This window comes from Monodon monoceros, unplaced genomic scaffold (genome assembly GCF_005190385.1).
Source record: "Monodon monoceros isolate NGI ecotype Baffin Bay Population unplaced genomic scaffold, NGI_Narwhal_1 Super_Scaffold_12, whole genome shotgun sequence".
Lineage (NCBI taxonomy): Eukaryota > Metazoa > Chordata > Mammalia > Artiodactyla > Monodontidae > Monodon > Monodon monoceros.
The window spans coordinates 1,865,457-1,878,210 of record NW_021703768.1 but is presented as its reverse complement, the minus strand read 5'-3'; the positions used below and the strand labels follow the sequence as shown (position 1 = coordinate 1,878,210).

The following is a 12,754-nucleotide window of genomic DNA, read 5'->3' as shown; positions in this document are numbered from 1 at the left end:
TGACCTGTAATACGCGGGTGGCTGTGGTCACACTCGGGGTGGCCTTGAACACACGCAGGGAGCCACGGTCACTCAGAGTCGCCATGGTCTCACGCGGTCCCTGGGTGCCCGAGCACTTGGTCTGGAGTGTTTCAGAACCTGGACAGCTCCCTGGGAAGAGCCCGTGGATTTGTGGGCCTGGAGGGTCAGGGGAGGCCTGTCGGGGGGATGCAGGACCCAGGTCCCCTCCCTCACAGAGGCCCTGCCAACTTTGGCATTTGCTTTGCCTTCATCCCTAGTCGCTGGGGAGGAGAGGAGTTTTTCTTTTTCGGAATAGATGGGTCCCTAAGTAACTGCTTGTGGACTGAATTTTAGTGATTCAAACAACACTCTCTAGGGAGTAAACTAGAGGTCGTCTGTCAACTGAAACTGCAGGCCAAGTTTATGCTTTGGAAAGCGCACCTTCGTGGGCGAGGCGTGCCACACCGGGCACCCCGAGTTCAGCAGGCGCTCCCCTCTCTCCTAGGGTGGCATCTACGTCTTCACGCTGCTGGACCACTTTGCGGCCGGCACGTCCATCCTCTTCGGGGTGCTCATGGAGGTCATCGGGGTGGCCTGGTTCTACGGTAAGGACGGAGCTTTCCTCGGGGGGCTGGTGTGCTCCAACCGCAAAGACCCAGCCCCTGTGCCGTCACTGCGACCGGCCGGGCCGGCGTCCTTGGGCTTTGTCGCTGTGCTGCTTCCTTTTTGGCAAAGCTGCCCTGCTCTGTGGTCACCACACATCACAGAGGAGGCTTGGCAGCCAGCTGTTCCATGGACCAGTGAGGACAGCCTGGACGGCAGCCCGAAATCCTTACTGCGGTCAGAGCACTCGGTGTGGCCACATAATCACGCTGCTGGTTCTTGAGGAGGAAGGATTTGCGAGGACGCTGGGACACTGGCTGGTGCTGGAGGCGAGGTCTCCGCACCGAGGTGGCAGGGGAACAGGCTGAGTGGGCTTCTCTCTGGGGACGTGCCACTAAGGCCCTCAGCTGACGGGAGGGGTGACGATGGTGTTCAGAGAGCCGCTGTTCAGCGTCAGGCCAGAGCTCCTGACCCTGCGCGGACAGCACCACCTGGACTCCAGACCACCCCCCGCCCTGGTCCAGCGCTCTTTCGTGGATTAGGCCTGGGAGCCCCTCGAGGTCAGGGGCCTGCTGGTCAGCAGGCAGCCCCTGGAAGAGGCGCCGCCCAGCCTGCAGCCGTGCTCCCCGGCCCCTCCTGGGGCGCCTGCCATGTTTCCCGGGATGTCCTGCTGTAGGTTTGACAGCTGCAGACGCTGTGCCCTTTCCAGCCTGCTGCCCGGGCCCACCTTGCGCTCTCTCCGTGTCTTTCCTGTGATGTGGGGTCATGATAACGGGCACACTCCACTGCATGTGTACGTGCTGTAGCCCAGAGCCGAAGGTCTGTGCTGTCCAAGAACCGCAGTGTCGCAGCAGCCCTGGCGTCACACGAGGGGGCCGTGGTCTCTGTCTCGGCCCTGGAATTACAACCTGAAAAGCACTCCAGCTTTGAGAGGCTTAACTTGGCAAATAGTCCCTATTCCAAGAACTCTCCCAATTATAGTTACTTTGCTACAGAAAAGGGAAATATCAAGCTCTCTGTGCCTTCGTTGGCACCTGGAATCAATACTTGTCTATAGCTTTAAATCATAGTCTCCCCACCCCAAAATAAAACCTCAGAGAAGGAGAGAGAGTACTTCAAACGTATCCCACAGCCATGAGCGTGGGGCTGGCGGAGACGGGAGGGAGGCTGGCCCTGCAGGGACCAGGTGCTCCCCAAAGCCTCTGAAGACAGAGGTCACGCTGTTTCTCCGGACGGCGATTCACAGCCAGAACGCACCCACCTCTCAGTGCCCCCAGGTCCCTGTGGACGGGTTGGCCCGCCCTGGACCTGCTTAAGGGCCCAAGGGGCCCGGTGGACACGCCCGTCTTTGCTGGCCTTTGGGTTCAGCGTCCTCCACCCCACTCCTCCAGGGTCCGAGTCCGGGATCTGCTGATGGGGTTGGAGTGTGAAGAGGGGATTCTGCAGGGTGGTGTAGCTCTGCTGTGTCCCCGCATGTGACACAGACTCGGCCAACCAGCTGCTGTCACATGAGCAGAGGCCAGGCCAGGCTCAGGGCAAGGGAAATCACTATAAGATCTGGAGAGAGCTGTGGCACACGGAGCTTCTAGAAGTAGCTTTCCTTACAAAAGAACGTTCACATAAACGGAGCGGACGTTGTGACACATGCTACTACAACATGGAGGAGCCTCGAGGACATCATGCTCGGTGACATAAGCCAGTTACAGAAGGACAGATCCTGTAGGATTCCCGTGAGGTCCCCGGAAGAGTCAGGTTCACAGACAGGAAGTAGGATGGGGGCGTGGCATGGGCTGGCTGAGGGGGTGGGGAGTGAGCATTTAATGGGGACAGAACCTCAGTTGGGGAGGATGAGAACGTCCTGGAGGTGGTGGTGGTACTTGCACGACGGTGTGAATGTACTCAATGCCACTGAGCTGTGCACTAAAAATGGTTAAAGTGGTAAGTTTTATGTTATATATATTTTACCATGATTTTTGTAAATGAAAAAACAGTGATTACAGAGGGGAAGCAGGGATGGCCGTGGGCCACAGGGAGGAGGACCTGAGATGGGAGGGCGGAGGCCCCACAGGCCCCCTTGGGGTCATCAGTGATCCCAGTGTCACCACAGGGACATGCATCGAGCCCGGGTCAGCAAGAGCCCTGGGCGGCTGGGTGGGGCGGCCTGGGCACCAGCGTGCAGCCCGAGCTCCAGGTCCGCTAGGGGTGGCCCGGGGCTGGTGAGGGCTCGGCGGGGCCCGCGTCTCGGGCAGGTGCCGTGCTGACCGCCTGCTTGGCCACCTCCCCGCAGGCGTGTGGCAGTTCAGCGACGACATCAAACAGATGACCGGGCAGCGGCCCAGCCTCTACTGGCGGCTGTGCTGGAAGTTCATCAGCCCCTGCTTCCTCCTGGTGAGGCCCCTCTTCCCCGCTCCCCCGCCACCCGGCCCAGCAGGGCCCACACACGCCCGATGCTGGGGGAGGGGCTCGGTGCTGCCCGGGGACCAGGGTCTCCACGGGCGGGAGTCAGCAGGAGGGCAGGCTGGCCCCCCACATCCTCTGGTCTCCTGAAGATCCGCCCCCAACTGGAGCCACTGAGAAACCACTCATGGGAGGCAGGGCTCCCACCCGATTAAGGCCCGTATGTGTCCTGCTCGGCCCCTGTGCTTGGAGGGCGTCAGCTGATCTCTGCCTGGAGGCCCGAGAGAAGGGTTAGAACCTGGGAAGACGGGTGCTCAGATGCGAGGCCGGACGGGAGCCGCTCCCCAGGGCTCCCCAGTAGCTGCTGTCGTCCAGGCCATGGGTCTGCAAGCTCGGGCCTGCGGCCAGGTCCACCCACCGCCTGTTGCGTTGGAACACGGCCGTGCTGGTTCATCCACACATCCACACCACAACCTCAGAGCTGGGTGGCTGTGACCGAGCCCCGACGGCTCACGAAGCTGGAACTGCCTGCCCTGTCTGGTGGCCCCAGGCAGCTGTTCAGCGGCCGTCCAGCTCTGAGTGCAGAGCCCAGGCCAGCGAGCACCTCGTGACCTTGGCCCTCCTCCTGCCCAGCCAGCCCAGCGGCCCCCAGGGTGTTCACAGACGGGGCAGGGGCCTCGGGCAGCACCCCCTCCACCCCGAGGGCCAGTGAGAGAGGAGGCGGAGTAGGGGTGAGGTTCCCAGTTCAAGCCCCAAGCTCCCTGAGCTGCTCCAAACCTGCAGGGGCTGCTGGTCACCCCCAGCTACCCAGCAGCCTGGGGCATGTGACCTCCAGACCAGCCAGGTGTCCTGCTTCAACCCGTGTGGCAACCTGTGAGGTTTACAAGGGACAGTGAGAGAATCCCCGCCCATCAGGCTTAAGAATTGGAGGGATGTGCGCCCCCCAAGCACCCCCGCCCCATCCCGCAGCAGCCCCGGTCTGCAGAGTGCACACAGACGCCCACTGCCCAGGTTCACGGCCTAGTCCCGTTGTGCGGGAGACCCTCCACTGGAGCCACCCGCTTGGTACCCGTGCCCCCAGCCGCCCCTGACCCCTGTCCCTCGGTTTCAGTTTGTGGTCGTGGTCAGCATCGCAACCTTCCGGCCCCCGCACTACGGAGCCTACATCTTCCCCGAGTGGGCCAATGCGCTGGGCTGGACCATCGCTGCATCCTCCATGTCCGTGGTGCCCATCTACGCTGCCTACAAGTTCTGCAGCCTGCCCGGCTCCTCAAGGGAGGTGTGTATCTGGACGGGTCTCCCTCACCTGCCCTTCCTCCCCCACCCCCGATTGTGAGGCCACCAACAAGGTCAGGCGGGTGTCCCTGTCCCAGGCCTGCTCCCGCCTGCTCATCTCTGCCCAGCAGGAAGGGCTGGAGGGGCCGGTGATCATGCCAGAGACACGTGGGCTGGTGTGGGGGTGGGCTGTGCCTGTGCATGTGTGTGCCTGTCTTTGTGTGTGTGCGCGCGCCTGTCTTTGTGTGTGCATGTGTGTGTGCATGTGTGTGCCTGTCTTTGTGTGTGTGTGCGCGCACCTGTGTGTGCCTGTCTTGGTGTGTGTGTGTCCTCACGTGGGCACATACACGTGTGTCCTTGTCTGTGTATGTCTCTGTGTGTGTGCACACATGCTCTACAGTGTGCAGTGCAGGTGGAAGGGCAGTGGTCTGAGGGTGGGGGTGGAAGCAGGGGACCGCCCTCTCCTGAGGCCGAGTCCACGTGGGGCCGAGCAGGGCTAGCGGGATCCCCAGGTGGGCACCCCCGTGTGGGTTGGGGGTGGCTCTGGGCCTCGCAGTCGCTTGGGCAAGCTTCTGCGTCACCTATGAAGGAGGAGGTGGGTGGGTTGGGCACGGGGGTCCCTCTACCTCACACCTTGATGCCGGGATTCCTGGAAGAGATGGAGGGCACCTTTGCTCAGGGTCCACCGTGAGCTTGACGTGGAGACGAGCCTCCTCCAGTAGTGGCTACTTCGAGTTGGGCTGGACTTTGCTCCAGGGTCTAAGGAGACCCAAGCCATCAGCTCCCACATCGACAGCCATTGACCAGGGCCCGTTCACCCCGCTGAGGCTGGGCTGGCACCCACCGTTGCTCCTTGTCTTCTAGAAGCTGGCCTACGCCATCACACCCGAGAAGGAGCACGAGCGGGTGGACAGAGGGGAGGTGCGCCAGTTCACGGTGAGTGCCACTCTCCCCGCCGCTGGCTGGGGGCGGAGGCGACCTGGGTGGGTGACCCTCCTCCAACCCCAGAGCGAGGTGCGTGGTCAGGACGCCCGCGTCAGCTGTGAATGCTGCACAGCCAAGCCCTTCCAGGGCGTGGACACTCTGACTCAAAAGCTGTGTAAGGGGCATGATTTTAGGCAGGGGTGGAGGTGGGGGCCTATTGGGACAGAGAACTTTCCCTTATGCAGTTTGAAGGGTCGCGACTTGGTTGCAGGATGCTCTGTTTGTGCTTTGCTTTCTATCTCGTTCATTTCAGCCCTGTCATTATTTCTCCCTTCTACTTTCATTGGTCTACTCTGTCATACATTTACTAACTTCTTAACTTAGACCATGGATCATTAATTTTCAACCTTTCTTCTTTTCTAACATAAGCATTCAAGGCTAAGAATTTCCCTCAAAATACCCTGTTGGCTGTGTTCCACAACTTTTTTTTTTCTTATAATTAGAAATTTTTGGTAACGTCTTTATTGGAGTATAATTGTTTTACAGTGTTGTGTTAGTTTCTGCTGTATAACAAAGTGAATCAGCTGTATGTCACAACGTTTAACACAGCATTTTGTGTATCATTTAGTTCTAAGCATATTTTAATTTTCGTTGTGACTTCTTCCACCCATGCTTAGAAGTCTGCCTTTAAATTCCCCAATATATGGGGATGTTTCATTTATCTTTTTGTTATTGATTTCTAAATTAATTGCATTGTGTTCAGACACCTTTTTACTCATTCTTTGGAGTGTATTGATACTCCTTTATGGCCAAGTACCTAATCAAATTTTATAAGTGTTACGTGTATCTTTAGATGAGATGTATTCTCCAATTGTTGATATGCGATTCTCCTTCTGTCCATTAGATTGAGCTTGTAACTGCGTTGTTCAAACCTTTTACAATTTTGCACATTTTAGCTCTGTTTAACCATCAGTAATCAGTAGATATTTATGGGATATCTGACCTTGAAAGCATATTTGTCCAATTTTCCCTTGTAGTTCTACTGGGTTTTGCTTTATCTACTCTGAGCCTGTTTTCTGGGACAGGTATGGGTTCAGAATGATCACATCTACTTGGCCGATCCTTGCTCCCTTGATGTGTTTTTGCTCTTAAAGTCCTTCTTGTCTGAGGTGACTACAGCTGCACTAGGTTTCTTTTGAGTTTACCTGAAATGTCTTTTGTGATCTTTTAACTTCCAACCTTGCCCTTGCAATCATCTTAACATTTAGGTGTCTTTTGCAAACCTCAAATACACTGGAATGCTTTAGTCTGGCAACTGGGCAGATTTAATCCATTTATATTTGTTGTGATCATTGGTACAGTTGGGCTTCATTCTTCTATTTTTTAACCCTGTTCCATTTTTTAATGTTTATTTTTCCACCTTATTATTGCCTTTTATGATTGATTTCTTGGTCTTTTTTTTTTCTTGTTCTACTCTTTCCTCTCTGTTTGGAATTTATATACTTTATTCTATTCATTTCATAGTTGTTTGTGAAATTGTACCATGCGTATTTCACTTTAAGTATAAAGTTAAACATTATCTGAACCCCCATCCTGAATATCACAAGGACTTAACTTTTCCTCCTACAGATTAATAAGCTATTATTGTCCAATATTCCATTTATGTCATTTTTAACCCACAAATTAGTCACTATTATTATTGTTGTTATTTTGTCCAGAAACTTCCCTGGACAAGTGTGCATGTCCAGTGTTTATTTGTTCACTCTACTCTTTGGCATATACGTCTTTCCTTTGAGGACCATTTTCTTGCCTTTCGAAGAAGCATCCTTCAGACATTCCTTTAAGGGGGTGTCTTAATAAACTTCCTCACTCTTGTGTGTCTGTGAATGTCTTTACTTTGCCCTTATTTATGACAGAGTTTCCACGGGCATGTGGCTCTCGATCAAGTTATGGTCTTTCAGCATTTTGAAGATGTTGGTTCTCCACCTGCAGCCCTGCAGTCCTGCTGAGACATGTGGCCCCATGGGGTGGGGTCCCCGGACCCGTTCCAGCTTCCTTTGCATTTGGTGCTGCGGTTTCCCTGTGATGTGTCTGCGCATAGATTTCTTTTATTTATATTATTGCAAAGCTATTATAAGTAGTTTTATTTACTTATTCCTCCCGGCATCTCTTGTGTGCCCAAGGTCTATAAATTCATGTTTTTTGTGAGTTCTGGGAATTTTGCAGCCCTACTTAAATCTTGCCCCTTGCCTCTCTGCTTCCGTCCTGGGCTCTGCCATATGAGGCTTCCCTGGCTCCTCCGGGTCTCATACTCTTTCAGGTGTGTTTTTAGGTTTTGTGTCCGGGTGCACCATTGTACATGCTTCCCTGGCTCCTCCGGGTCTCATACTCTTTCAGGTGTCTTTTTAGGTTTTGTGTCCGGGTGCACCATTGTACATTAGTCCACCCGTGGCTGTCTTTCATTTATTTAACCACATAACAAAATAAACCCTTGTGAACAACCGTACAAAAGTCCACCTTGATAGTAACTCACATCTACCTCCGTGTCTGCCACCCTCCTGCCCCTGAAATCAACACCACCTCAGTCTAGCTGAATATTTCCCACGCATTTTATTCTGCACGGTTTTGTTGCATCTGTAGGTACTGCTCTATTCCTGAAAAGTAGACTGTTTGATTTCAGTTGTTTTTAAATTTATTGAAAGGGCATCACGCTGCCTGAGTCTTTGGGTTCATTTCTCCACTGTGCACGGTTACAGCACCGTACTTCATGCTTCTCATACCCACAGTCCACTGAGCCTTTCGGAACTGTGGGTTTATAATTTTCAGTGTATTTGGAAATTTGGGGCTATCATTTCTTCCATTTTTTTCTGTCCCACCCCCTTCATGGGCTCCAGTTACACATATTGTAGGCCACGTTAATTCTCTTCCCTCTGTGTGTTTTATTTTGCGTGCTTTCTGTTGCTTTTGTTTAGCGCACTAATTCTTTTCCTCTGCAGTCTAATCTGCTAATAATCCCATCCAGTACACCTATCATTTCACACCTTGTAGTTTTCATCTCTAGAAGTTCACGTTGGGTCTTTTTATGTCCTTCATGCCTCTACTTACCTTTTGGGACATGTGGACTGCAGTTATAATCACTGTGTAATTCCCTCACCTGCCAGTGTCCACATCTGTGTCTGTTCCGGGTCAGTGTCAGTTGACTTTTCTCATAAGGGGTTGAATTCTGCTGCTGCTTCACACATCTGGTCATTGTTAATTGGATTCCGGCTATTGTGAGTTTTACCTTGTTAGAGGCTGGATGTATCTGTGCTCCTTTACATATTCTTAAGCTTTGTTCTGGGTCGTCATTAAGTTACTCGGAGACAGTTTGATCTTTGGGGGACTTGGCTTTTAAGACTTGTTAGGTGGGACCAGAGTGGCATTTAGTGGGGGGCGGTTTCCAATGCTGGTGCAAGACCTTGGTGAACACTCTACCCGGCGCCCCGAGATCCAGGAGATGCTCCAGCCTGGCTGCGGGGCGGACACAGCTCCCGTCCTGTGAGTTTCAGAGACATTTCCCGAATCCTGCCGGGAGGGTGTCTCCGGCCTCGAGTGCCCTGAATGCTCAGCTGAACCCTCGGGTCCCTGTGCACGTGCCCAGGGCTCTCAGTGCTGCACTCGCCCCTCTGCAGCTCCATCCTGTGAACTCCAGCCGCCTTGGGCTCCCCAGCACTCACCCCACCTCATCAGGCCAGGGGTTCGCTGCCCCACCTGGGCGTCCCCTCCCCTGCTGAAGCCTAGATAGCCCCTCGAGGCCGCAATGGGGCAGTTGGACAGACCCCCCTGCTTGTCTCCCTCGGGGAATCTGTCCTTTGTCGTCTGGCCTCCTGTGTCTGAAAACCCATTATTATATATATTTTGTTCATTTTAAGCTGTGTCAGATGGTAGAATATATTCAATCCCCGTTACTCCATCTGGACCAGAAATATCTTTTTTTTTCTTTTTGGCTGAGCCGCGCATCTAGTTCCCTGACCAGGCAGTGAAAGCACCGAGTCCTAACCACTGGACCACCAGGGAATTCCCTGGACCAGAAATACCTTTGTCTGTAGCTGTGGCCGTTCACTTTGACGCTGCACATGGAAGTGTCACGTGTGCAGTTATGGAAAAGCGTCTCCATCACGTACCCCCTTCCTGTGTCCCCCTTCACCGACAGTCACATTGTCCACGTCTCTGGAAGCAGCAGTTGGCCTTGGAACTGTGCAGCACCATACGTGGCATCTGTCACTTTTGAAACCATTTCTTACACAGCTGCCCAGTAATCTGAGGATCACACAACCTCTCTGGTCCGTGGGGATCTGAACTGGAGTTTCCGGTTCTTGCCGACCCGCCCGGGGTGGCTGCTACCTGTGTTTTCTGCCCTCCTGGTTGCAGCTTCACGGCCTGATCTCCACCTGTGGGGACTCTGAGAGGCCCCGTAAGCACACCTTCCTCTGAGAAGGTCGCCTTCGGCTCATGTGTGGCCAGGACACAGGGCCACTTCACCCCCGGGGGCGGGTCTCAGCTGGGGCCCCAGGTGTGGCCCCCCCGGCCTCAGCACTGGTGTGGGGCGTCCCTGGTCAAGCCCTGCCCTCTGGCTGCCCTTTGGCTGCTGTGTGGGTGTGTCCTAAACAGGTTCTCCCGATGGTGACGGAGGGCCCTGCGGTGGGACTGGAGGCAGCATCTTCCTACCCCCGGTGTGGCTGTGTCAGAAACAAGCCCTGCCCGTCTTTGTCTGGAAACGTTTACAAAACACGGTTCTTGCCATTTAGTGTGATGGAATGGCTTGTGCTCAAAACGAAGCTGAACTAACAGCTGGGTGATAACAGGCGATGACATTTGTGGACAACTAAATAGGGCTCCTGTCGGTCTCACCCTTCCCCAAGCGGTGAACGAGGCCTCATCCCCCACCCACAGGGTCACACAAAGCAGACAGCTCCACGGGGTGCAGGGTTCCACTGGGTCGCGATCAGAGGCCCCAGGGGGCCAGGGGCGTCGCAGGTCACGTGCGAGCCAGTAGGCGAGAGCTCCGGACCAGCCCAGGCACGCTGGCACCCAGTGTCTGCCCAGCAGCTGGTGCCACACTGGCCAGGGATGGCAGAGGCCGCTGTGCCTGCCGACAACATCTCTTTGTGAAGTGATGACTTGTCTCCATAAAATTAAAAAGGGCGTCAGGTCTGTGGTGCCCCAGGAGCAGTGCTGGGCCCCCAGCCGCCCGCTGGGCTCAGGGATCTCCCAGCTACAAGCCGGGCCGCCGGCCCAGGAGCTGCTTTTATCCAAGGAGCTCCTCCCTTCACGTCTGAATAAGCCCTGTTTTCTTTCCAGCTCCGCCACTGGCTCGTGGTGTAGAGGGGAGTGGAGGAAGGAGACCCGCAGGGCACCATCCACGGCAGGACAGAGGCAATGAAGAAGGGAAATCTGAGTTTCGAGAGAAAGGAGGGCTGCTCCCACGCCGCAACTTCTGCTTCGCTGGACACACTCAAGCCCTTCCCCTGACTGGTCACACCCTCTGTGCCACGGGGAGACGACCCTCTGTCCGCCGTGTCACTGTGTAACTTCCCTAGTCTGTGCCCGTCCCGCAGGTAGAAACGTCTGAGTCGTGTTCTGTGCGTTAGAGCTGCTCCCTTCTCCCGTGCCCACCCCAGGGCCCCCTGGAGCCCACAGCTTGCTGTCATCCATGTGTGCAGGAGAAATACGATAACTATAGATTACAGATTCTCTGAGAATCCCAGCGCTCACAATAGCTTCTGGGATCCTTTGTTTTGCTCGTATTAAAAATACCGAGTGCCATGTTTCGCCTAATTGTGCAGAGGTGAAATGGCGGAAGCCATACGAAAGGTGACGAAGTGGGACCACGTGTCCCCACGTCACACAGGTCTGCTCAGAGCCCACGGAGGGCCAGGGCCCGGGTGTGAGATGGGGGTGCTGTTTATTTCCTTGTAGCTACAAGAAAACTCCATAAGGTGCATGTGGGCTGCCACCACTCCTGCCCGACGTGGACCCCCAGCCACGGAGAAAGTGAGCTCGGCACGAGCAGGAGTGCGTCCCCCGTGGTGGTCCCCGACCACACAGAGCCCCCGAGGTGGCAGCCTGGAGCCCCGCAGTCTTGGGAGGCAGACCCCGCCGGAATTTTCTGAGGCACGTGTCACGTCAGGAAGAGCACTTGTTTCCTCAGGGAACGGCTTTTAGTATCGTATTGACATGGGAATCAAGGCCAGTTCTCAGAATGCAGGGCTGGTTTCTGAAATCTGTTTGCTGACGTTCCCGTGGTCCTTGGCGAGGGTGTTGGACCCTCAGCTGAGAAATGCTCCCAGCACTGCCGTCCTGGAGGGAGCACAGCCACAGTCCAAGCACGTGCTGCTGGGCCGTAGGAGAGTCACTGCCAGACAGGCCCACGGAGGTTTCTTGGCCATCCCTGCGAATGGACCTCGGCCCAGGGCTGTGGAACCGGCCGCTCAGGGGAAACCAGCTTGCGGACCAGAGCGCGAGAGGAATCGGGCCCACCCTGTCCTTCCCAGGAGTGTTGAGCACTCGTGTAGAAAACCCACGTTGTCCACGTCCATCTGTCTCACAGTGGCCTCTTGTGTGGTCGTCACCAACAATAAAAGAAACCCATGGGAAAACGGCCAGGTTCCTGCTCGATGTCGTTTTGTGCCAGAGGCTGCCTCGGGCCCCCCATCCCCCTCCCTTGAGAACCTGCCTTCACTCACCTCCCCCTGGCCAAGAGCAAGCACAGCCCCTCCCAGGTCCAGTGGGCTTAACCCAGACCCACCCCAGGGCCCCCGCTGGCCGCGCGCCATCCCTTCCTGCCCCCATCTGTCCTACCTCTCTCTCAAGCCCTCACCTGCCTGGTCAGCTCCCCTGCAGTCTCCCCAGGTGTCCAGACCCCAGCCATGTGGTCTGACCACTGCTACTGCCCAGCCCAAAGCCTCTTCTGGGAAGACAACACCAGAGTCCTGAGTGGCTCCCTGCCTTTGGTCCCTAAGGATCTCTTGTCCACCCTGGCCAAAGAGGTCCTTCTAGACACCAGTCAGCTCTGGCCACAGCCCAGAGGAGATCTCCGTGGTTTATCATTATGCTTGGACGCCACCTCTGGAAGTCTTCTCTGGCCCCGCTTCTGGGTTCTGCCCTGCTCAGTGCTCCTTGATCGCCCACTGTCCCCAGGCCTCCCCAGCAGGTGTCCCATGGAATGGAGAGTGCTCACTGCCCCCCCAGTTTGAGCAGGAGCTCCCCTGGGAGCAGGGGCTGAGCTGGTCTCATTCGCTTCTGCCATTGTCTTAAATAGACCTGGTACACAGTAGACAGTGGCACTCAGTTTATATTTACAGATGAATGAGTTAATGGACGGGTATTTAGGTGGATGGATAGATGGGTGGTTGGTGGACGGGTGGATTGATGGATGGATAGAAGGAGGAAATGGAGAAAGGAGCGAGGGAAGAGGGGTAGAAAACGGATGGATGGGTGTGTGGACAATGAATGGACAGATGACGGAAGAATGGATGGATGGATGGATGGATGGGTGGACGGATGGATGGGTGGA

At 55.3% G+C, this 12,754-nt stretch overlaps 1 protein-coding gene across 1 annotated transcript in view; it reads left to right on the top strand.

The window, feature by feature from the left end:
* Window positions 1-11,835, top strand: part of SLC6A3 (solute carrier family 6 member 3) — a 34,873-nt gene extending 23,038 nt beyond the window's left edge. The window contains exons 10-14 of the mRNA XM_029215610.1: window positions 506-605; window positions 2,891-2,991; window positions 4,112-4,279; window positions 5,140-5,211; window positions 10,540-11,835. Of these exons, the coding sequence (XP_029071443.1) occupies window positions 506-605; window positions 2,891-2,991; window positions 4,112-4,279; window positions 5,140-5,211; window positions 10,540-10,563 (465 nt within the window). The 3' untranslated portion in view covers window positions 10,564-11,835. The remainder of the gene's footprint in view (window positions 1-505; window positions 606-2,890; window positions 2,992-4,111; window positions 4,280-5,139; window positions 5,212-10,539) is intronic.
* Window positions 11,836-12,754: the final 919 nt, after the last annotated feature.